General features: G+C 39.9%; 1 protein-coding gene across 1 annotated transcript in view; it reads left to right on the top strand.

The window, feature by feature from the left end:
• The window catches only part of CHM (CHM Rab escort protein), a 185,730-nt gene that overhangs the window by 6,158 nt on the left and 154,236 nt on the right, over window positions 1-25,336 (top strand). The window contains exon 2 of the mRNA XM_066356271.1: window positions 17,669-17,735. Coding sequence (XP_066212368.1) covers window positions 17,669-17,735 — 67 coding nt within the window. The remainder of the gene's footprint in view (window positions 1-17,668; window positions 17,736-25,336) is intronic.

Genomic DNA, 25,336 nt, shown 5'->3' with positions numbered 1-25,336 from the left:
CGATGCTCTACCGCTGAGCCAATCGGCCAGGGCCCAGTTTATTCTTATATTATTATTATTTACTAATTCTTGTACTATTATCCATGTGAACAATTTTAAATCTACTTTTTCTCTTCCCTGTGTATAGATCTATTTACAAATACCCGTATATTTTAAAAATACACAGAAAACAAAGAAAGGACACAAAGTGGTAAGAAGTGTTACCTTGGGGGAGTGTACTGAATAGGGAAAGATAAGGCTCTTTCACTTTTTATGTCATTTAATTCTGTCCAGTTAGATTTTTTTAAAGAAGCTTTCATTATTTCATTTTTTTTTAGAATTTTATTGATTTGTGGAAAGAGAAAGAGAATGTGTTGTAGTAATATAAGGCTATAGTAATTAAATATATAGAAATATAAAAATATGGAAGCTATATAAAAGTAATTAAGAGGATATTAAAAATAATTATTAAAATTAAGTAAAGTTATGCCAATTGGATAGGAATTAATATAGTGGCTTAGTGCCATAACTGTAATAAACAGACTCTGACTTACAAGCAGAGCCCAGTTAGTATGTTTGTGAAATTATACATAGATAAGAAGTGGCTTGGTGTTATTTACATTAACTTTGTAAATTAATGAAAATAAGAACATCTTAAAAAGTGGTTTAATGTAAACATTTCAGTAGATTGACATAAAGGGGTTTCCCTGCTAGGAACTCCCAAAAAAGGTGGTTTGAGGTGACAATCCTGTAGATTGACACCTATTAGAAGGCATTGGCCAGAAAAGGTACTAAAGCTGAGGGGCCCCCTGCTGCAGTAGTCGCCCAAACTCCAACGTTGATGTGGACCATTTCCACGCCACTCTGAGCTCTGACCAAAGCCAGCCGAGAGGAGCACACCGACGGGGCCCCCTTAAGCTGTACCCAGGGACACCAAAAGGATTTGTGAGTAATAAATTGCCTGTGTGATTATTGCAACTAATTTGTGTGTCGGTCGTGTCTTTCCACTAGTGGCATTTAACAGTAGCATCCTCATTGCCGCGTCAAGAGTAGTCTCGAAGAGGCTGCTAGCCCTGCTAATAAGCAGGAGTGTCCCACTGCACGGGGAAGTCTAATCAGGGATGCCTGATCGACGACGTAGAGCTTGGGCTCTACTGGGACAGAATGAAAGTGGGAGGGGGGAGAAGCAGGAAGTATCAACTCATAGTAGTTGCTTCCTGTATGTGCCTTGACCAGGGAAGCCCAGGGTTTTGAACCAGCGACCTCAGCATCCCAGGTAGATGAGTCTGTCCACTGCGCCACCACAGGTTAGGCCTCATAATGTTCATTTTAAAAACACAGAAAGTGAAGTGGAAAGGAGTCCTTAGAGATCGCCTAGTGACTATGGAGAGACAGTGCCTCATGTGCCCAAAGTCACAGAATAAGAGAGAAATAGATTTCGGCCTCCTGACTCCCAGTGTGCTTTCTCTTAGACCCCACTGCAGGGTAAATAAGGGCCATCAACTCGCTGCCCTGGAATATTTATCACTTCTAACCTTCACAACAACCTTACTCAAGATTATAGTGATAAAGGGAAAAGTTCAGAAAGAACTTGCTCAAAGCTACCCACTTCGCCTTGCCACCAGAGTAAAGACACAAACACACAAAGGGTTAAGGCAGGCTCCCAGGCTTCTGTGGGTGCTTTGGACAGTTTAGCATAAACCTTGAATTGCAAATCCTTCCACTGCCAGCCTTAATAGGGTTTCTAAGGAGGAGGAGAGATTATGGGAAGAGAAAGAAAGGGAGTAGAGGGTGAGGCTCCCGCCACTGTAGGCTCTCAGCCAGCCTCCTGAGAGCCCTACATTTGCCCCTGCGATACCTGTGACAAACTGGGGACAGGACACGGAGCTAGGGGTTAGACACAGGCTCGAGTTCTGGCTTGGCCACTTAACTATTCCGTCACCTGAGGCACCTTATTTCACCTTACCAAGTTTCTTCAACAGCAAAACAGATAAGAATGGCGGAAAGAAAAGCGATCAGTCATGTGGCTATGGTTAAGATTTAATGAGATGGTGTCTGTGGCCGAAGAAGTTGTGAGCCACTCGCCATGATCATGCAGGTGGGGTTGGGACCTGCGCGCAGATCAGAGCACAGGAAGTCTGTGTTCTCCTCTGCAGCACGCGGACCCCTCTCTGTTTGTATACAGATCTATCTGCCTGTCTGGCTATCTATCTACACATTTTGAGGGGGGATAGCCAGGGGCAAAATCTTTTAAAGTCTAGGAATGAAAACGGTATTTCAAAAGTCCTTTACTTTTATAAACGCTACACCATCCATATGTTTTATTTATTTTGACATGTCTGTATCTCCTTTAAGCAGTAAAATGTAGTGACGTACCGAGGCTCAGAAATCAGACAGACTGGGTTAGAATCAGCAATGCCTCTCCTGTTTTTTAACGTCCAAGTTTGAATTTTCTCATCTCTAAATGATGAGTCGATGAAATAATTCCTGTAAAATGCTCAGTGGGTGCTCAGGAAATGTAGTTGATTTTTAGAAAGGAACAAGAGTGAGAGAGAGAGACAGGAACATGGATCTGTTACTGTGTGTGCTCTGACTGGGGATTGAACCGGCAACCTCTGTGCTTTGGGATGATGCTGTAACCAACTGAGCCATCTGGCCAGGGCTGAAACTCTTCCTTGTTAATGTGAGAATGCTAAAGGAACTAAAGAAAGTCTACAGATTTTGGAAAAATGCTTTGCAATTTTTCAGGTAATTATTGAAGGACGACTATGTTTTTTCTTGCTCTCAGTACCTAACAAAGAAAAGGAAGTCCTGTGACTCTGGAGAAGACTCTGGAAGGGGCTTACCCCTTCCTGTAAATCATAACTTGGAGCCAGTCCCGCTAAGAGAGCTACATCTGTTCCCAAAGTCCCCTCTGCAGCATTGTTTTTATTTGCCAGGTCTCGTGTCATTTTCTCCAGTGTTCTCATGCTGTTTTGAATAACCCAGGCTTTAGCAATTAAAATCAAATGTGGCTGCTCGTCAGCACATTCTCATGTTTAACATAAAATCCCAACGCACAGAAACAATGATAATTTCATATAATTATAATTTCACATAATTTTGTATAATCGATTCATGCTAAATTATATGCTATTTAGTTTCAGTACAGAGTCTTAATTAAGAAGTTGGGTTGTGCTTGCTTTGTATGTAAGTAGCTTGAGAAGTAAAATAGATTAAAGAACAACATCAGTTCCCAGTTCATACATACAGTATTTGCTATTTAGCCAAGAAAGTAGAGATACTTTGATTCATTCATTGTCTTTTTGCTTTTCAGATAATCTAATTAAAGGGCAGTGTAAGAAGGGATGATGATTTATCACAGATGCTGATTTCTCAAAGCGTCCATGGCTATGAGAGCGCTCGTCTTAGTCTTATCGTATTGATGGCCAGGGTGGTGCTTAGCAGAAGTGTTTCAGCTCATACTGGATTTCACCAAGAGCTTAAGTGGGTCATGTCATACTACCTGACTGGTTTGGTTTATATCACATTTAGAAAAGTTCCAACATCTGCTCTTTTCTGCTGGGTAGTGTTCTTACATATTTTTTTGTTCAGCCCAAAGTTTATTTTGAGTTATAATGGCTTTGGTTATTAGCATTTTCAGTCATTTTACCTTGTTTTAAAATGTTTTGGATCATGTATCTATGAGTGAAATTTGCACATTTGTTAGCTGCTTTCCTATATAAGATTTAAAGTAATTATCATGGGAAAGTTTATACAAGCTAAAGGATAGAGAAATAAGGTTTTACCTACAGATATCAGGCATGTCAGGAAGTACATGTTACTTTGGCCTGAGCTATTTAAGCCAAATAGATGGCAATTATTAATTTCAGTACCTATAATACACTGTTAAATATGTGAAAATATTTTCTAGCATTCATTATATGCCAAATACTGTGCTAAACCCTGTAAATGTATTAGCTCATCTGATTATCTTGATAATCCTGTCTGTGGTAGAAACAATTATCACCATTTTACAAAAGTGGAATCTAAGGCAGGCGGCCCCAAACTACGGCCTGCTGGCCACATGCGGCCCCCTGAGGCCATTTATCCGGCCCCCACCGCACTTCCAGAAGGGGCACCTTTTTTATTGGTGGTCAGTGAGAGGAGCATAGTTCCCATTGAAATACCGGTCAGTTTGTTGATTTAAATTTACTTGTTCTTTATTTTAAATATTGTATTTGTTCCCGTTTTGTTTTTTTACTTTAAAATAGGATATGTGCAGTGTGCATAGGGATTTGTTCATAGTTTTTTTTTATAGTCCGGCCCTCCAATGGTCTGAAGGACAGTGAGCTGGCCCCCTGTGTAAAGAGTTTGGGGACCCCTGGTCTAAGGCTTACTAGCTAGGTAAGTTTGACTTAGGCCAAGCTGTGAAGACTGGAGTTCCTTTGACTAAAGCTGAGGTATTAGATTGAGCTTGTTGGATTCTTCCAAGTGAAAAAATATCTTATACTATCACGATTAGATCAGTGTGCCCTAGTTTAGCAGTTGCTTCGTTGTGGGGAGTTAGCATTGTTGGCATCAAAACCTGATGCTCTCGTTGATCAGGGTTATGCTGGTGAGATGCAGCACCCAATCTCCATGTTTTTAATAGGGAATGTGGATCAGGATGGCTTTCCTAACTCTGCTGCTGTAGATCTCTCTCTTCTGTGTTTTCACAAAGTAATAAAACATAGAGCCTAGGATCTGAGATCTCCTGGCTGTATTAAACTCCCCCCAGTTGTGAATTGACCTCTTTTTTCCTTTGCCTTGTTTTTCTCATGCTGAATTTGGATTAGATTCCAAGTCGTTACTCTTTAGTTAAGGGATTTATCTAGGAGGGTTTGGTTTGCTGGTTTCTTAACATTCATAGGCCCCAACTCCACCCCTTATTTGCCCATCACTCTAGCACTCCCAAGAGTTTTGCCCTCTTCCACGGATTGGAACCTTGTAAGTTCCCTCCCCGGTCCTGCTACCATTCTCAGAATGCCCTGCCAAGCTTACAGTGAAGGCTTGATAGCAATTTTGTGGTTCTCTGGCTCTCAGGGCTATCACAGATTTCTTTGTCTTCCTTTTTTTTTTAAATTTTTATTTATAAAAAGATATTCATTTCTGCTTCTCTGTGCTTTGCGTCCTGTTGTGCTGCTTCACCTGCAGCTCGGCCAACCTCTGCTTCCGCAGAGCCTCCAGCTCCTCCTCCTCCATGATGCGATCAGCCGGGTAGAACAGCCTCTGTCTTCCTTTTTTATTCTTCTTCTTGCACACTTTCTGATACTTTGTGGATCTGGGTGGCTTGAAATGACCTACTTGTAATTTGGAGTTCATCATGATAGTTTGTCACCTAACTTTGTTGTAGATGTCTGTGGGTATATGGTATTTTGGTATTCCTGGGTTTACTGTTTTCATGGAGGTCTTGGGGGAGTTCTGTCATATTGTGGCTAATGCCATCTTCCCAGAATCCTGTGTAAATTTTAATTTTTTCACATTTCTGTGCTTTTAATTTAATTTAATGAATTATAAATATCATACAATATCCTATTAGTTTCAGTTGTGTATCCTAGTGATTCAATATTTATGTACATTATGAAATGATCCCCACGATAAGTCTAGTTACCATTTGTCACCATACTGTTTTCCATATTTGTGACACTAGTTTACATTCCCACCCAACAATGCACTAATTCTCTACATCTTCACCAACACTTGTTATTTTCTCTCATTTTGAGAATAGCTATTCTGGTGTTCCAGGTGATGTTTCATTATGGTGTTAATTTGCATTTCCCCAATGATAGTGACGTTGAACATATTTTCATGTGTTTTTCACAAACCTTATGGGTCACTAATTTCCAGCCCTTCATTTTATCTATAAGGATATGTCTAAGAAAGCTGAACTTCAGAGCATTTAAGTGGCTTTCTAACTGTTGAGTGTGAACCTGAAAACAAGAATTCATTTTTCCCGACACTTAGTTCAGTGTTATGAACATTAAAACAGTGTTCTTGTTATTAGACACTCCTAAAAGCTCCCTCTATAAATTTTTAAAAATTAACATGAATTTTGCAAGTACATATTTTGATGGCAGTATATGCTTCTAAAATTCTAAATTACATAGCTATTAATAACAGTATTTTCTATGGAGAATAAATCCAGAGATATTAAATTACTATACTAATATGTTTGGTATTTTAGTTGGTCAAAGTGAATTAAAATAACCGTCAATTTAAAAGCTATTTTTAAAATTAAATTTAATGCAGTGACATTGATAAATCAGGGTACATATGTTGAGAGAAAACATCTCCAGATTATTTTGACATTTGATTATGCTGTATACCCCTCACCTAAAGTCAAATTGTCTCCGTCACCTTCTATCTGGTTTTTTTTTGTGCCCCTCTCCTCCCCCCACCCCCTCTCTCCTTCCTGTCCCATCCCCCTCCTCCCCCCCACTCCGTTACCATCACATTCTTCTCCATGTCTCCGAGTCTCATTTTTATGTTCCATCTATGTATAGATTCATATACTTCTTAGTTTTTTCTGATTTACTTATTTCACTCTGTATAATGTTATCAAGGTTCATCCATGTTATTGTAAAAGATCCGATGTCATCATTTCTTATGGCTGAGTAGTATTCCATAGTATATATGTGCCAAAGCTTTTTAATACACTTGTCCTCTGATGGATACTTGGGCTGTTTCCAGATCTTCGCTATTGTGAACAATGCTGCCATAAACATGGGGTTGCATTTCTCCTTTTGGAGCCGTTCTATGGTGTTCTTGGGGTATATTCCTAAAAGTGGGTTAGCTGGGTCAAAAGGCAGTTCAATTTTCAATTTTTTGAGGAATCTCCATACTGTTTTCCACAGTGGTGCACCAGTCTGCATTCCCACCAGCAGTGCAGGAGGGTTCCCTTTTCTTCACATCCTCGCAGGCACTTATTCTGTGTTGTTTTGTTGATGAGCGTCATTCTGACTGGTGTGAGGTGATATCTCATTGTGGTTTTAATTTGCATTTCTCTGATGATCAGTGATGTTGCGCATCTTTTCATATGTCTATTGGCCATCTATATGTCCTCTTTGGAGAAGTGTCTATTCATTTCTTTTGCCCACTTTTGGATTGGATTGTTTGTCTTCCTGGTATTAAGTTTTATAAGTTCTTTATAAATTTTGGTTATTAACCCCTTATCAGACGTACTGTCAAATATGTTCTCCCATTGTGTAGTTTGTCTTTTTATTCTGTTCTTATTGTCTTTAGCTGTGCAAAAGCTTTTTAGTTTGATATAGTCCCATTTGTTTATCCTGTCTTTTATTTCACTTGCCCGTGGAGATAAATCAGCAAATATATTGCTCCGAGAGATGTCAGAGAGCTTACTGCCTATGTTTTCTTCTAAGATGCTTATGGTTTCATGGCTTACATTTAAGTCTTTTATCCATTTTGAGTTTATTTTTGTGAATGGTGTAAGTTGGTGGTATAGTTTCATTTATTTGCAGGTAGCTGTCCAATTTTCCCAACACCATTTATTAAAGAAGCTGTCTTGACTCTATTGTATTTCCTTACCTCCTTTGTCAAATTATCAGTTTTCCATAGAGCTGTGGGTTTATTTCTGGGTTCTCTGTTCTGTTCCATTGATCTATATGCCTGTTCTTATGCCAGTACCAGGCTGTTTTGAGTACAGTGGCCTTGTAGTATAACTTGATATCAGGAAGTGTGATACCTCCCACTTTATTCTTCTTTTTTAAGATTGCTGAGGCTATTCGTGTTTTTTTTTTTTTTTTTTTTTTTTTTTTTTGGTTCCATATAAATTTTTAGAATATGTGATCTATATCTTTGAAGTATGTCATTGGTATTTTAATTGGTATTGCATTGAATTTATAGATTGCTTTGGGTAATATAGACATTTTAATGATGTTTATTCTTCCAAACCATGAGCATGGTATGTGCTTCCACTTGTTTGTATCTTCCTTGATTTCTTTGATCAATGTTTTATAATTTTCCGAGTACAAGTCTTTAGTCTCCTTGGTTAAATTTACTACTAGGTACTTTATTTTTTTGGTTGTAATAGTGAAGGGGATTGTTTCCTTAATTTCTCTTTCTGATTGTTCATTGTTGGCGTATAAAAATGTTTCTGATTTCTGAGTATTAATTTTATATCCTGCCAACTTGCTGAATTCACTTATCAGGTCCAATAGTTTTTTGACTGAGACTTTAGGGTTTTCTATATATAATATCATATTATCTGCAAATAATGATAGTTTTACTTCTTCTTTTCCAACTTGAATGCCTTTTATTTCTTCTTCTTCTCTGATTGCTGTGGCTAGGACTTCCAGGACTATGTTGAATAAGAGTGGTGAAAGGGGGCACCCCTGCCTTGTTCCTGATCTTAAGGGGATTGCTTTTAATTTTTTGCCCATTAAGTATGTTTTTTAATCTTTTTTTTTTTTACTCTTTTTTTTTTAAGACTTTATTCATTTTAGAGAGGAGAGAGAGAGAAGGGAGGAGCAGGAAGTATCAACTCCCATATGTGCCTTGACCAGGCAAGCCTAGGGTTTTGAACCGGCCACCTCAGCATTTCCAGGTTGACGTTTTATCCACTGTGCCAGCACAGGTCAGGCTATCCATCCTGTTTTTAATTCCTTCCATTGTGGTCTTCATTTCTGATATTGTGTTTGTCATCTCCGACTGATCCTTTTTTAATATTTCAACATCCTTTTTTACACTTGCTATTTATTTATTCAGGTCTTTGTAATGAACATCCATTGTTGTTCTAAGATCCCTAAGCATCCTTACAATCATTATTTTGAACTCCGCATCCAGATGTTTGGTTATTTCCATATCACTCAGTTCAACTCCTGAAGGTTTTTCTTGCGGTTTCATTTGGATTGCACTTCTTTGTCTTCTCATTATGTCTGTGTTTCGGTGTTTTACTTGTAGAGCTGGTTGAGTCTAGGCTTGGTGTCTGCCTCCAGTTTTATTTTTTTATTTTTCTATTTTTCTGTAGTTGGAAATGGGGAGACAGTCAGACAGACTCCCACATGCGCCCAACCGGGATCCACCTGGCATGCTCACCAGGGGGCCATGCTCTGCCCATCTGGGGCGTCGCTTTATTGCAACCAGAGACATTCTAGCACCTGAGGCAGAGGCCATGTAGCCATCCTCAGCGCCCGGGCCAACTTTGCTCCAATGGAGTCTCGGCTGCGGGAGTGGAAGAGAGAGACAGAGAGGAAGGGGAGGGGCAGGGGTGGAGAAGCAGATGGGCACTTCTCCTGTGTTCGATTCTCCTGGCTGGGAATCGAACCCGGGACTCCTGCACGCCAGGCGGATTCTCTACCACTGAGCCAACCGGCCAGGGCCTGCCTACAGTTTTTAATTGTGTTATTTCTAGGTCTTCTTGGGTTGGCATCAGCTATTATTTGTATTCCACTTTTGGTTTTGGGCGACTTTGAAGTTTTGATTTGTTTGTTTTCTTAACAGGTTTAACTCTTGTTTACTGATCTTAGCAGGGGTCTTCCTTAAAACTGTATCCAGGAATGTGGTGGGTGTAACCTGAGACTCTGAAGGCCACTTCTACCAACTAATCTCTCTGAGTGCAGGGTGTTTTCTTAGCTTTAGTAGGGGGAGGTGGATCTCAGATCTCCATGGAGACCTGAGTTACAGCCCCTCCCCACTTTTTGTTTACAGCTGTATCTTGTTCAGCTGATTGGAGCTGGAGAGATGTCTGGAGATCTGTGATTGGGAAGCAGTTTAGTCTTCTGTTTTGTTAAAGGATCAGTCCCTCCCCCAGCTATGGCTGCCTCCAGTACTGGATGAGTCAGCTTTTTAGGTATTTCCCTGCATTCCTCTGCTCCTCACCGTCCCTCTCTATCCCCTTTCCACTTGGAAGACAAGCTTGCCCTTTCAACACACCTCACTCCCTGGTCGCCAGGCAAGTGGCTGGGAGCAGTATTTTCTGCTCTTTTCCTTGGAGTGAGAGCCCTTCTGGGCTCTGAGCCTCACCCCCCTCTGTTTCTGTAAGCAGGGGAGATTCAGGTGCTCCCTACTCGGTTTTTTGTGGCTTCTTATTTGCTCCTTGGTTTTTGAGAGCTGTTCTTGTAGTCCAGAGTTGGTTTTTCACGCTGATTGTTCCTAAATTGATTTGTATTCCAGTTTGGTGGTGAGAGCTGGGAGTCTGTGCAACTGCCTACTCCGCTGCCATCTTCAGGTGTCCTTCAAAAGCTATTTTTATCTGTACATCTTGGTAGTCACCTAGGTTGCTTTATTGACATTTTTTTCATTTTATGGTAATCACTAAAAAATAAATAGAAGATTAAAACTTTCAATTTATAGCTTAATACTAATAAACAGACTGCTTGAATTCAATAAAACTACTTGAAATTTGGTTTCTGTCGAATGTTCTGATGTTATTTGTTTTGAGTGGCTGTGACGAGAGCTAACTGTAATTTTACCTTCGTGTTGCTCATTTGAGGCAGTTCTGTACCCCACACTGCTCATGGTTTGTGTAGCATGGTGCTGCAGGTCTGGACATAGGCTTGTTTAATGTAAAGGTTATGGCTCTCTAAGAGCTTGTTGTATTCACAAGTTTTTCCTTGCCATAATTCTACTTTTTTTTCCAAAAGAAATAGCTTATTCTTTATATATATATATATAGATATATAAAGTCACAGTAAATTTTCTAGTTCTCTGTAATTTTCTTTCCATTCTGGTCTTCACTAGTAATAACACATGAAATGACTTTCAAGGTAGAGATCAGGAATCCATTTTGAAATGTTCTATAAAATAAAGAGTGATTTATGGTTTTATATGACTTGGGCTGAAAGCACTAGGGCTTTGCCAGGTCATCAAAGCCCTGTCAGGAGAATCTATTATTTATTGTTCGGTATGCTGGGAGTGGTGTAAGTACTTTATTTTATGTTTATCTTATGTAAGTATAGTGTTAGGAATAATCAATGTCAGATACTAATACAGTTTTAAGAACAGATCATAGAGAACTGATCTAAATGTTATAGTTATAAATAATGAGTTTGACATTAAGACTGTGAATTAAAAGCGGTTTTTGAAAAAAAAGAAGGCATTTTCATTCTTATAACATGTTTTTAGATAATATTCGTGAAATATTAATTTTATAGATTTTTGTTCCTGATCATTTTTATTTAAGAGAGGTTTTGGAAAATTGCAGAAAGTTGGGACTATACATGTTTGTTTTCTATATGATAATGTAATGTTCTGGAAGTTTCTACTGTATTTTTTCTAGCTGCCAAGTTTATAACAGAACCTCATCTGAGAAAGGCAGGATCTACTACCTCCATTTTTCTCAGTACAAACTTATGAAATGCTAATTAATAGTTACTGTTTACCTGTGTTTGATAAAAATGACTTGCTAGAAAAAGTAGTTGGTCTTCCAACGAAATTCTACATTTTCCCTATACAGGTATTGATCGACTGATAACCTATGCAACTGACAACTATTCGACTTTAGGGCCACAATAGCTAGCCACGACTGCTCCGCGTCTGGTAGCACAAGCGTTGCCCAGCTGGGCTTATGATAGTGCTGGCCAATAAAATGTTTCATACATGTTTATATATTTTGATATGTTTTGCAATTGGGAAAATGTTTCCTGTGGTATTTTTTACACCTGTATTTTGTATTTTTGTATGCACCTGTATTTTGTAATTTTGTATGTTTTGCAAATAATAAACCAGTTGTACTGGTAATGCAGTGTTTTTACTTAAACCTGACGAATGTAAAAATAAGAAACAAAATGGTGTAGAGATGATACAAATGGCATAAAATGAACAAAGAAAATTATGATATATAACAATAATGAAAGAAAATTATGATAAAATATGACTTTAAAGATTTTTTATAACATCATTTCAAAGTACTGTACATATAGCCTACTCAACTTACAACCAAATCGTGTTAGGACTGGTCTGTCGAAACCAATCGTGGTTGTAAGTCGAGCACTAGCTGTAGTCCTTTGGCTGACTTATTTGATATAGCTTTACTGATTAATTAATTAATTAATTAATTTTTACAGAGACAAAGAGAGGGATAGATAGGAACAGACAGACAGGAATGGAGAGAGATGAGAAGCATCAATCATTATTTTTTCATTGTGATACCTTAGTTGTTCATTGATTGCTTTCTGGGGAGCTACAACAGAAACCCCTTGCTCAAGCCAGCGACCTTGGGTCCACACTGGTGAGCTTTGCTCAAACCAGATGAGCCCGCACTCAAGCTTGCGACCTTGGGGTCTCAAACCTGGGTCCTCCACATCCCAGTCCGACGCTGTATCCACTGTGCCACCGCCTGGTCAGGCACTGATTAATTTAATATAGGCAGTCCCTGGGTTACAAACTAGAGAGGTTCTGTAGGTTTGAAAATGTTTAAGCATTTATATGCACAGAAAAGTAAAAATAAATTCTATGTGTAGACAAACATCTGTCTTAGTTGCATTTAATAGGTAAATATACCTGTTTCAACTTACAGATTCAATCTAAGAACAAATCGACAGCCTAAACAGGCGGTGGCGCAGTGGAGAGTGTTGGATTGGGTCGCAAAGGGCCTAGGTTCGAAACCCCAAGCTCGCTGGCTTGAGCGTGGGGTCACTGACTCGGACATGGGATCATAGCCATGACCTATGGTCGCTGGCTTGAACCCAAAGATTGCTGGCTTGAGCAAGGAGTCACTCTCTCTGCTGTAGCCTCCCCCCCACTCCCGGTCAGGCACATATGAGAAAGCAATCAATGAACAACTAAGGTGCTACAATGAAGAATTGATGCATCTCTCTCCCTGTCTGTCTGTCTCTGTCTGTGTCACACACAAAAAAGAAAAAACCTACAAAACCTATCTTGTTCATAATCTGGGAACTGCCTGTAATCATTTAATAACGTGAAATGACATTGTTTGATGAACCTCTATAGTGCAGATGTAGAAAAGCACTATGATAAACATTTTAAAAAGTTACAGGATTTCTTTTTAAAATTAAAAAAGAATATTATTGGTTATAGTGAGAGAGGAAAGGAGACAGAGAGAGAGACAGAGAGAAAAAGAGAGACAGAGACAGGAAGGAACATCGGGCTGTTTCTGTATGTGCCTTGACCAGGGATCAAACTGGCATCCTCTGTGCTTTGAGACAATGCTCTAACCAACCTAGCTGTCTGGCCAGGGCTGGGCTTCTTTTTAATAAAACAAAAAACTTTAAGTTGTTAGATCTTTGAAGATAGCTTTTTTTTTTTTTTTTTTTTTTTTGCAAGTGATACAGAGAGAGAGACAGAGAGAGGGATACATAGGGACAGACAGGCAGGAAGGGAGAGAGATGAGAAGCATCAGTTCTTCATTGCGGCACCTTGGTTGTTCATTGACTGCTTTCTCATATGTACCTTGACCTGGGGGGGGGGCTCCAGCATAGCGAGGGACCCCTTGCTCAAGCCAGTAACTTTGGGTTTCAAGCCAGTGACCTTTGGGCTCAAGCCAGCAACCATGGGGTCATGTGTATGATCCCACGCTCAAGCTGGTGAGCCCACACTCAAGCCATTGACCTTGGGGTTTCAAACCTGGGTCCTCTGTGTCCCAGTCCCAGTCCAGTGCTCTATCTACTGTGCCACCAACTACTTCTGTTGATTCTCACCTTTTGGTTCCCTCTTTCTTCATCCTTTATCAGGAACACTCTCTTCCACTTTCCTTTCTCCTTTCACGTTTTCCTTCTAGACTCTTCAGTTGGGCTGTTCAGGTCCTGACACAGCCAGCTAGGGTCTTCTGCTCTTTGGAGCTTTCCGTGGCTCCTCTATAGGAGCAGTGTTTCCTTCTGTTGTGTTCCTGTTTTAATTACATTTATGTTTTTAATCCATTTAAATTAGTGTTCTTGACACTCTCAGCTCCTTTAGGCTAGGGATTCTCTTAATCTTAGCTTCTCCCCCCCCCCCCCCACCAACTAGCACAGCCTGCTCCATTTCTCTTTCCCTCTCTCCCTCTCTCCCTCTTCCCTTTCCTCATTTTCTCTTTTTCCTTTCCTTTCTTTCAAAAACAATTTACCAAGAAACTACCAGGGGCTTCCTCTATTTGAGAACACAGGATTTTTGAAATGGGTGGGAAGAAATCTGAAATCCTGGTCAGGAAGATATTATTAACTATATATTCAGACTGTTGTTTCAGTCACTCTAAACATGAAGTTAATAGGACCATGTAACATGGCAACAGCCTGTCGTTTTCACAAACTTTTGGGGACGCCTGGATGGAAGTACTAAGGGAAAACACAAATGATGGTCATTTTGGTTTTATGTAATTTGGACTCAAATCATGTTCAGTATTGAAATCCGCTTTTAGCTTTGCTTTGCCACCAGCCGTGACTTCTGAGGGTGCTGATTACAGCTGCTGAAATAACCACGTGCTAACCACATGTGTGTTTGTCTGTACAAAGTAACAGCTAATTTGGGCCTGGTAGAGGAAAGTAATTTTTTATTGTTGCCATTGGAGTGGGCATCTGGTAAAAATAGATGTATGTTTGAATAGTACTGTATTTAGATGAAAATATATTATTTTATGCCCTAGGCAGATAGCTTGGTTGGTTCGAGCATTTTCCTGAAGCATGGAGGTTGCAGGTTTGATCCTCAGTCAGGGCACATACAGAAACCAATTTTCCTGTCTCTCTCCTGCTCTCTCCCTTTCTCTCTCTAAAATCAATAGAATAAACATTAAGAATATTATTATAAAAAGCAAGTATATTATTTAAAAGTATCTTTCTTAAGAATAAAAGTACCCTCTGCTAAAAATTATGAGGTAAATGGTAGTATTCCCACTGATTGATAAAGGCTCAGAGAAGTCAAGTGACATGTCTGAGGTTGCACAGCTAGATAAGCAGCAAAACTTAAGCTTCAAGTCTGGGTCTGACTGAGACCATGTGCTTTTTTTTTTTTTTTTTTTTCTGAAGCTGGAAACAGGGAGAGACAGTCAGACAGACTCCCGCATGCGCCCGACCGGGATCCACCCGGCATGCCCACCAGGGGGCGACGCTCTGCCCACCAGGGGGCGATGCTCTGCCCCTCCGGGGCATCGCTCTGTTGCGACCAGAGCCACTCTAGCGCCTGGGGCGGAGGCCAAGGAGCCATCCCCAGCGCCCGGGCCATCCTTGCTCCAATGGAGCCTCGGCTGCGGGAGGGAAAGAGAGAGAGAGGAAGGAGAGGGGGGTGGAGAAGCAAATGGGCGCTTCTCCTGTGTGCCCTGGCCGGGAATCACATCCGGGACTTCTGCACGCCAGGCCGACGCTCTACCACTGAGCCAACCGGCCAGGACCAAGACCATGTGCTTTTTATTGTGTTGCTGTCCTGCCCTTAAATCCTTACTCTTAGACTCATGTCCAAGTTGGAGAGAGTGAATTTACTGTGGTTATTTGAATTCAAGATACTGAATTACTGAATTACTTGGTCTTTGGCAAGTTATTTAACCTTTTTTATCCTGTTTCTTTTTTTCTTTTGTTTTCATTTTTTTTTCCTAAGTGAGAGGATGGGAGATACAGAGATAGATTCCCGCATGTGCCCTGACCGGGATTTACTTGGCGACCCCCATCTGGGGCCAATGCCTGCAGCTGAGCTACTTTTAGTGCCTGAAGTGGAAGTTTGATAGAGCCATCCTCAGGGCCTGGGGTCAACCTGCTCAAATCAATTGAGCCATGGCTGTGGGAGGGGAAGAGAAAGAGAAGGAGAGAGAGAGAGAGAGAGAGAGAGAGAGAGAGAGAAGGAAGGGGGAATTGAAGCACATGGTCACCTCACCTGTGAGCCCTGACCAGGAATTGAACCCAAGACTTCCACACACAGGGTCGACACTCTAATACTGAGCCAGCCAGCCAGGACCCCATTTCTCACATGGATAATAACTGTCTGCCTCCCAGGATTATAATGAGGAATAAATGACAGGATGTTTATGAGAATACATGGTGAAACATAAAAACCCTATGCTAATTAGTGTTTGGTAATCTATTATTAATGCCATAATTATTACACACTTTAACATTGTAATTCTGCTTCCCGAATATTTCTTTGCTGTTGTCCATTTTAACTAAGCTGCATTGCAGCTTTTAAAGTACCACAGTGACTGCATTTCATTAATCAAAGTTATTTCTTTAGGTGTAAGAAGTTCAGACAGTCAAGATAAAAGACATTAGAACAGTGCAGTTTTAAATGCTGGAAGAAGCATGCTTAGCTATTTAAAATTCTCCTTTCTGTCTCCTATTTCTTTGTACACCACAAATTCTCACCCTATTTTTCCTTTGAATTATATCCAAAATTGAAACTTTATGATGGCTTATTTCTTATAATTGATGTTTAGTGGCTGTGTACAGTACATTTGGTCAGAACTTCTTTTTTGAACCAAGCCTTATATAACCACAGAGTGTTCGCTGCTGGAAGCCTCTAGATGCCTCGTTAGTGCAGCTGGAGCTTGTGTTTAATGTGGTTTTAAAGTACAGATTGACTATGTCAATTGCTTCCAGATGCACATTGCTTTTTACATAAAGAAGATAACTGGTTCATTTTCTTGGAATCCTTAATGCGTAGTGTGTAGTTTCATTCCTTACCAAAAGAATTGTGAGGAGCAGGATTTTTTCATTGCAGTGAAAATGTCGGTAGTGAACTGTAGAATTGCACTAAACTTTCCAAACATGCTTTGTTTGTCTGGCTGACAGAAAAGATTTAATATCCTCTTTTGAAATGGTTGATCTTACAATAAAAAATTATGGAAGAGTCTTGAACTTACTACTTAGGGTATTAATTAAACAATGCAGCTGAACACCTGATTTTTTAAATTATAAAAGCATTATTTTTGTTTTGAATTTATGTATTTATTTAATTTTAGTGTTGCTTAAATGTGTGCTGTTCCCTGTCTCAGGCCCTGTGGCTTTAGAGTTAGATTTGGGTTCAGATTTGAACTCTAGAATTTTTTTTTATTTTCTTAAGAGCACTGGTGACAAGTTAACATATTTGTTCCCTGGTTTCTTCTTCATCTTTCAAATGTGTGTGGAGATGCTTCTCTCTGTGTGGTTGAGGTAACCAGGTGAGCTCAGGTGTGTGCACATGGTTCCTCAATAACAAAGTGCTATATGGACCATGTTTTGCCAGTTGCTCATTTGTGGTAATTTGCTGAAAAAAAGAATTTAAGCATTTGGTTTTTAAAAATACACTGCTCAGCCTGACCTGTGGTGGCGCAGTGGATAAAGCGTTGACCTGGAAATGCTGAGGTGGCCGGTTCGAAACCCTGGGCTTGCCTGGTCAAGGCACATATGGGAGTTGATGCTTCCTGCTCCTCCCCCCTTCTCTCTCTCTCTCTCTCCCCTCTGTCTCTCTCTCCCTCTCTCTCTCCTCTCTAAAAATGAATAAATAAAATAAAAAAATAAAAAAAATAAAAATACACTGCTCACAAATATTAGGGGTATTTTATCATTTCATGTTTATTTTGAAATATCCCTGAATTTTTGTGAGCAGTATATCTCTTCCACAAAATAAAAGGTTCAGTATTAGCAGTCTGTTTAAGAAGCATTCAGTGGTGTAATTATATATACAGTATAGTTTAGAATACGAAGATGTGCTTATTTTATTAACCTCTTTTGTACAGCAATGACGTGAATCAACCATTTTGTGTTTTTTATACATATTTCTACATTCTAGATGATACAGGTCTGTGTTTTTCTAGGTTTGCCTGAATCCATTGTTGCGGCTGCATGTTCAAGAAGTGGCCAGAGAGTTCTGCATGTCGATTCGTAAGTTTATCAGCGATAACATTTAGTACGTCCTAAATATCTCTGTACAAAATGGAAAAATTAAGCATACACATGTGTGTGCTTTTATGCATATATGTCATATTATAACGTTCTCATATTGGAAAAATTAGAATTTTCACCCAAAAATATGTGAAATATACAAACAACAAGTTTTACTATTATACTCTGTGAAGTAGTGATGTTTCCTTTAAGAATACACCAAATATACTGTAATTTTATTTTCCATGCGAGTGGTTTTGTTTTATGAATTATAAATAATTCTCCAGGAGGCTTGGAAACCTTACACCTGCCCTTTTTCTATTACATGTGCGTGGCACGTGCAGCCTCTACACGCGGTTGTATTTTAGGCTTTGTATTTGATTGGTGAAAAAATGCAGGTAATAGATTTAAAATATGTGGCTTTCTTAACATTAATCAAAATTTAAACTGTTAGAAAAATCTTCACTGAGAAAAATACCTAGTGGTTTTTCTTCCTTCCCCCCTTTTCCCTTAAATGTGATTCTAAAAGGAAAGACGTTAATAAAAAATTCCAGTTGAAGAGAAAGTTTAAATCTCTTCATTCCTGCTTCCTCCTGAAAAAAAATTCTTATTTTCCACCTATCTGTGTGGTGCTTTTAAACATTGTATCTTGACACTTGAATTGTTTATTAAACAGAAGTTAAAAAGAAACAAGAGGAAAAGGTCTGTATGTTTTGTTACATATTAACTGCAATGGTTTTAATATTGCCAGAATAGGAAGTATAATCTGTTATAGTTTCTGGTGCTTTTCTCATATCATATCCCACTATAAATATATTAGGAATCCAAGAAGAGGTATTAGTTCATGTACATTTAACCCTTTCTCAATTTATTTTGAAAGCCTATTAACTCTTCAGTTATTGGGCAAAATTTCTAAATTAAATTAGATTCAGTTTTCGAACAAGTCCTGTGCTTGGAAACTCTCTTTCACTTTTGTTAATGTCTTAATTGAGAAAATGTTTTTGGCGCGTCATTGATTCACATGCCGAAAAGTCTACCAGTGTGAAAGTCCAGCTCCCAGACCAGTGTGCTTTTTAAAGGCTGAATAAATATCTAAATTCACTTTTGTTTCTGTTCATGTTAATTAACCTAAAATTGAAACGAAAATCTTACATTTCCCTAAATAGTCATTTATTGTTTTCGTACCCTCTGCTTCTCACCATGTTGGTTTCTTTACAAAATGTTGTGTGATTTAATTCCCAACACAGCCAAGTGGGTGGGTGGTATTATCCCACGTGAACCAATGGGGGGTGTGAAGTGTATGGAAGTGAAACAATTTTTCTAACTCTACCCAGCTTGTGCTTGTCTAACTTTAAATTCATATTTATTTCATGCTTTTTTTTTATTCCAAAACTTGAAGGATTCCCAGAATCAAGAATATTTTCAAAATCACATAGGACAGTGGTCCCCAACCCCCGGCCCGCGGACCGGTACCGGTCCGTGGGCCATTTGGTACCGGTCTGCAGAGAAAGAATAAATAACTTACATTATTTCCGTTTTATTTATATTTAAGTCTGAACGATGTTTTATTTTTTTTAAATGACCAGATCACCTCTGTTACATTCGTCTAAGACTCACTTTTGATGATTGTCTCGCAAGTTCGACAATTATATTTTAAAATACCACAGTTTTTACGCCAGTCGCATAATTTTATTTTGTGCATTTATCCGTCCCACCCTAAAGGCCGTCAGTGAAAATATTTTCTGACATTAAACCGGTCCATGGCCCAAAAAAGGTTGGGGGCCACTGACATAGGGTTTACTGATACTCTAAAATCAGTTTGAATTAGGAACATAAGAAGCTAAATCTGATTTTGTTAAACAATGAATCAGTTAGAAAGGCTCAATAATGTGGTTGCTTTGAGAACTTACAGCTTAATAAAAATAGTATTTCAAAATGAGAAAACTTTTTTCTTCCATTTTAGAGCCCCAGGCTAGGTGGCTTTTGAGAGTTTGGATCCATCTAGGTATTGATTTATAGGATGCTTCTCTGCTGTGGGGCAGGTTGCAATATTTTCTCATTTTTATTCATTTTAGCATTTAAGGCTCTTCATAGTCAGATTCAATCTTTCCCAACCCTCTTTCATTTCTGATTCACATGTACATTATTACCACAAATCTCTCTGTTTCATAGACATATCTTCCCATTTAAAAAAATATATAAATCATGCTAAAAACACATAAAATTTGCTGTCCTAACCATTATTATTATTATTATTATTATTATTATTATTATTTAGGGAGAGAGAGAGAGAGAGAGAGACAGAGGGACAGGCAAGGATAGACAGACAGAAAGAGAGAGAGATGAGAAGCATCAAATCAACTTGTAGTTGTGGCACCTTAGTTGTTCATTGATTGTTTTCTCATATGTGCCTTGACGGGGGTGGGGGGATACAGTAGAGTGAGTGACCTCTTGCTCAAGCCAGTGACCCCTTACTCAAGCCAACGACCTTGCGCTCAAGCCAGCGACCTTGGGCTCAAGACAGCGACCAGGAGGTCATAGCTATGGTCTCACGCACAAGCTGGTGACCCCATGCTCAAGCTGGTGATCTTGAGATTTCAAAACTGGGTCCTCAGCGTCCCAGGCCAATGCTCTATCCACTATGCCACCACCTGGTTAGGCCTCCTTAACCATTTTTAAGTCTACAGTTTAGTAGTGTTAGGTATATTCATATGTTGTGCAACAGATCTCCAGAACTCTGTTGATCTTGCCAAACTGAAACTGGACCCATTTAACAATAACCACCCACCCCTCCTCCCCTCAGCTCTGGGCAGCCACAGTGCCACTTTCTGTCTTCATGATCTTGACTGCTATAGATATTTCATCTAATTGGAGTAGTGTAATATTTGTTTTTTTGTGACTGCCTTATTTCACTCGACATAATGTCCTCAAGGTTTATCCAATTTTTTTAATCGTGTTAGAATTTCCTTTCATTTTAAGACTGAATGATATTACATTGTATATATATATACCAGACCCATTCATAAACATTTGGGTTCCTTACACCTCTTGACTGTAGTGAATTATGCTGCCATGAACGTGGATGTGCAATTACATCTTTGAGATCCTGCTTTTATTATTTAATTTTATTAAAACCATTTTGCCTGACCAGGTGGTGGCACAGTGGATAGAGCATCGGACTGGGATGCAGAGAACCCAGGTTCGAGGCCCCGAGGTCGCCAGCTTGAGTGAGGGCTCATCTGGTTTGAGCAAAAGCTCACCAGCTTGAGCCCAAGGTCACTGGCTCGAGCAAGGGGTTATTCGGTCTGCTGAAGACCCGCGGTCAAAGCACGTATGAGAAGGCAATCAATGAACAACTAAGGTGTTGCAATGTGCAACGAAAAACTAATGATTGATGCTTCTCATCTCTCCGTTTTTGTCTGTCTGTCCCTGTCTCTCCCTTTCTCTGACTCTCTGTCTCTGTAAAAAAAAACCAAAAAACCCAATTTTTTAATATTTCATTGATTTTTAGAGAAAGGAAGGGAGAGAGAGGGAGAGACAGAAACATGTATTCTTGTATGTGCCCTGACCAGGGATCGAACCAGCAGCCTCTGCTTTGGAGTGATGCTCTAACCAACCATGCTATCCGGCCCGGTTTAATTTCATTTATTTATTTATTTATTTAAATTTATTTATTTATTTATTTCAGAGACAGAGCGAGAGTCAGAGAGAGGGATAGATAGGGACAGACAGACAGGAACGGAAAGAGATGAGAAGCATCAATCATCAGTTTTTTGTTGCAACACCTTAGTTGTTCGTTGATTGCTTTCTCATATGTGCCTTGACTGTGGGCCTTCAGCAGACCATGTAACCCCTTGCTTGAGTCAGTGACCTTGGGTCCAAGCTGATGAGCTTTTTCTCGCACCAGATGAGCCCACGCTCAAGCTGGCGACCTCGGGGTCTTGAACCTGGGTCTTTCCACATCCCAGTCTGACGCTGTATCCACTGTGCCACCGCCTGGTCAGGCTAATTTTATTTTTTTTGATGACAGTTTATACTCCATATTCTTATGTATTAGTTTCAGTTGTACAGCACGGCAGTTGGCCACCTGGTTTGTGGTGTTTTGTTACGGCAACCCCTGGAAACTAATACATCATCCTTATGATTTGAGTTCAAATGTCATATTTTGGAGAAGCTGTCTAGATCCTTCTACAGCTTGGGGTCCACGTTCCTGCTCTGTGGTGCTCAACCACCTTCCTTTTCCCTTTTCTTTTTTTTTTAGGTATCGACCTGGAATTGGAATTGCTAGATCAGGTGGCAGTTCTATTTCTTAGTTTTTGAAGAACTGCCATCCTAGTTTCCATATAGCAGCCATGCTATTTGGCATTTCCACCAACTTCCCATGCTTTGGCATCACTGGGAAGCTGTGTATGGATTTTTGAGTCAGAATGCCTTGGTTCAAATCCTGGTTTCGGCATTTACTCAGTGTGTAACCTTTGACAATTTATTTAATCTCTTCATACCTTCGTTTCTAGATATAAAAGGCAAAATAATAGTACTTCATTATAAGATCCTTTACAGGATTAAATGGAATGATCTTTATAATAGTTTTGTAACAGTGCCTGAGACATAGGAAAGCCTCAGTAAATGTTAGCATCTGTTACTCGAATAACACTGCTGCTGCTGTCACTACTATATGTAAACAGTGAAGCCGGATAAAGGAGTGACTAATCATGCCTTGGAGATTAGTGAAAAGAGTCACAGAGATGACATTTGAGCTGAGTCTTGAAAGATGAGTAAGACTTTAATGAAGAATTAGAGCAGGAAGAGGTGGCCAATTGAAAAAGCTTGTAGTGCTAGGTGACTGCTGAGAACTTGAATGTGACTGAAAGGTTAGCTAAGTGAGTTGGATTAATGAGAGTTGAAGCTGAAAGTAGACAGAAGCTATATTGTTTACTTAGGGCTGTATGCTGAGCTAGGGATGTATTGATTCATTTTACCCTTAATAATTATCTTGAATATCTTCATGTCTTTCTCGCAGAGCCATATTCAGCTCTTCAGCTTATCCCGTCAGCTCTACTTCCAAAACAGAAGCCAAATCAAAGGAGTTTTCTGTCTCCACTCTTCCTTCCAGTTCATTCCACTATTATTTACTATTGAACTTCTTCAGAAACCTCCTAATCCGTCAATTTTTACTACTTTCCCCAGTGTTTCACCTCTTCCTCCTTTCTTCCTCTCTTTTTCTTTCTTTTTTCTTTCTTAGAGAGAGAGAGAGACAGAGAGAGAGACAGATAGGGACAGAGAGACAGGAAGGGAGAGAGATGAGAAGCAGCAGTTCTTCATTGCTGCACTTTAGTTGTTCTAAAGTTTACTGTTCACTGAGTCTGGTATAGACAGACAGGCCCAGTGATTGCTTTCTCATATGTGCCTTGACCAGAGGCTCCAGTAGAGCGAGTGACCCGTTGCTCAAGCCAGCGACCTTGGGATTTCAAACCTGGGTCATCAGCATCCGAAGTCGACGCTCTATCCACTCTGCCATCACCTGGTCAGACTAAATTGAAAACATTTAAAAAGTGGATATATACAAAGGTTAGCACTTTGTAAAAGATGGCACATGAGATTTTAGCAATCCTTGTACTTATGTAGGACTACTCTAAGCTATCTCCTGGTATAAGCTTTCTCTTAAGCCACGAATTCTGCTTTGGAGGAAATACTGAGAAGTCTTGTGTTAGTTTACACTTTATTTGTTTTGAAATGTCTGGTACATAGGTGCTCAGTAATTATTTTTGGATAAATGACTTCATGTAAGAATCCATGAATGTGAAGAGGCCAGGAACTTATATTGTCCCATAATCATTGTCAGAATTTGTGACCAGCCATCTTGCCAGATTGACCATATGGGACAGCGGAGATAAGTAAATTAGCCCTTGCAGTTCATTGCAGCTGGAGCAGTAACTGCACATGTCCTCACATCATCTTGGCATATGAAGAACCTTGTCTTGGTCACCTAGCGGGACACTGTCCTTGAGTAGATACTTCATAAATACCATTTAGTGATAGTATAGGGTTCAGAAGAGCTTACTTTTCATTTCTTCTTTTTTTTTTTAAGTAGAGAGGGGAGATAGACTTCTGCATGCACCCTGTCAGGGATTCACCCAGCAACCCCCAACTGGGTCTGATGCTCTGCTCATCTGGGGCTGATGCTCACAACTGAGCTATTTTTAGTGCCTGAGGCGAAGGCTTCAGGGAGCCATCCTTAGCACCCAGGGCTGATATGCTCGAACCAATAGAGCCATGGCTGCAGGAGGAGAAGGGAGAGAGAGAAGGGGGATGGGAGAAGCAGGTGGTCATTTTTCCTGTGTGCTCTGATTGGGAATCAAACCCAGGACATCCATATGCTGGATCGATACTCTACCACTGAGCCAACTGGCCAGGGTGACTTCATTTCTTTTTTTTTTTTTTTTTACAGAGACAGAGAGAGAGTCAGAGAGAGGGATAGACAGACAGGAACGGAGAGATGAGAAGCATCAATCATTAATTTTTCATTGCATGTTGCAACACCTTAGTTGTTCATTGATTGTTTTCTCATATATGCCTTGACCGTGGGCCTTCAGCAGACCTAGTAACCCCTTGCTTGAGCCAGCGACCTTGGGCTCAAGCTGGTGAGCTTTCGCTCAAAGCAGATGAGCCCACGCTCAAGCTGGCGACCTTGAGGTCTCGAACCTGGGTCTTCTGCATCCCAGTCTGACGCTCTATCCACTGTGCTACCGCCTGGTCAGGCAACTTCATTTCTTAAAGCACCAGGATAAGAAAATTTCCATATAACATATTTGGTTTGTTTTTCAGTTTTCAAATTTTCTATATTTAAAAAATTAATTTTTTGATTTCAGGAAGAGAGGAAAGGAGAGAGAGAGAAAGAGAGACAGAAACATTGATCTGTTCCTGTACGTGCCCTGACTGGGTATTAAACCTGAAACCTCTGCCTATCGGGACTATGTTCTAAACTTTTCCTTTTTAAAAATTTTTTTTGACAGACAGAGAGAGAAGGACAGACAGGAAGGGAGAGAGGTGAGAAGCATCAACTCATAGTTGCAGCACCTTAGTTGTTCATTATTGATTTCTTATATGTGCCTTGACGGGGGTGCTACAGCAGAGTGAGTGACCCCTTGCTCAAGCCAGCGACCTTTGGGCTCAAGCCAGTGACCTTTAGGCTCAAGCCAGCTTCCCTGCACTCAAGCTGGTAAACCCATGCTCAAGCCGGAGAAGCCTGTGCTGAAGCGGGTGACTTCTGTGTTTCAAACCTGGGTCCTCCGGGTCCCAATCTGACTCTCTATCCACTGTGCCACCACCTGGTCAGGCACAACGTTTTAATTTTTTAAAAAAGAATTTTGCAGTCACAGAGAATGAAAGCTCATTATTTAATATTTTTTAAAACAATCGACACTATGAAATATGGTACAGGAAGGATTATAGTATAGAGAAGGCATTAACAAATTATGGTCCACAAGCCAGGTTCCTGTTTTTGTAAATGAGGTATTGGAACACAGCCATGCTTGTTGGTTTATGTATTGTCTCTTTGTTCTGCAATGGCAGAGTTCAGTAGTTATGTTAGAGAGCATATG

The sequence above is a fragment of the Saccopteryx leptura genome, chromosome X, assembly GCF_036850995.1.
Source record: "Saccopteryx leptura isolate mSacLep1 chromosome X, mSacLep1_pri_phased_curated, whole genome shotgun sequence".
Classification (NCBI taxonomy): Eukaryota; Metazoa; Chordata; class Mammalia; order Chiroptera; family Emballonuridae; genus Saccopteryx; species Saccopteryx leptura.
Note: the sequence above shows the minus strand (reverse complement) of the source record. Positions and strands in the feature narration are given on the sequence as shown.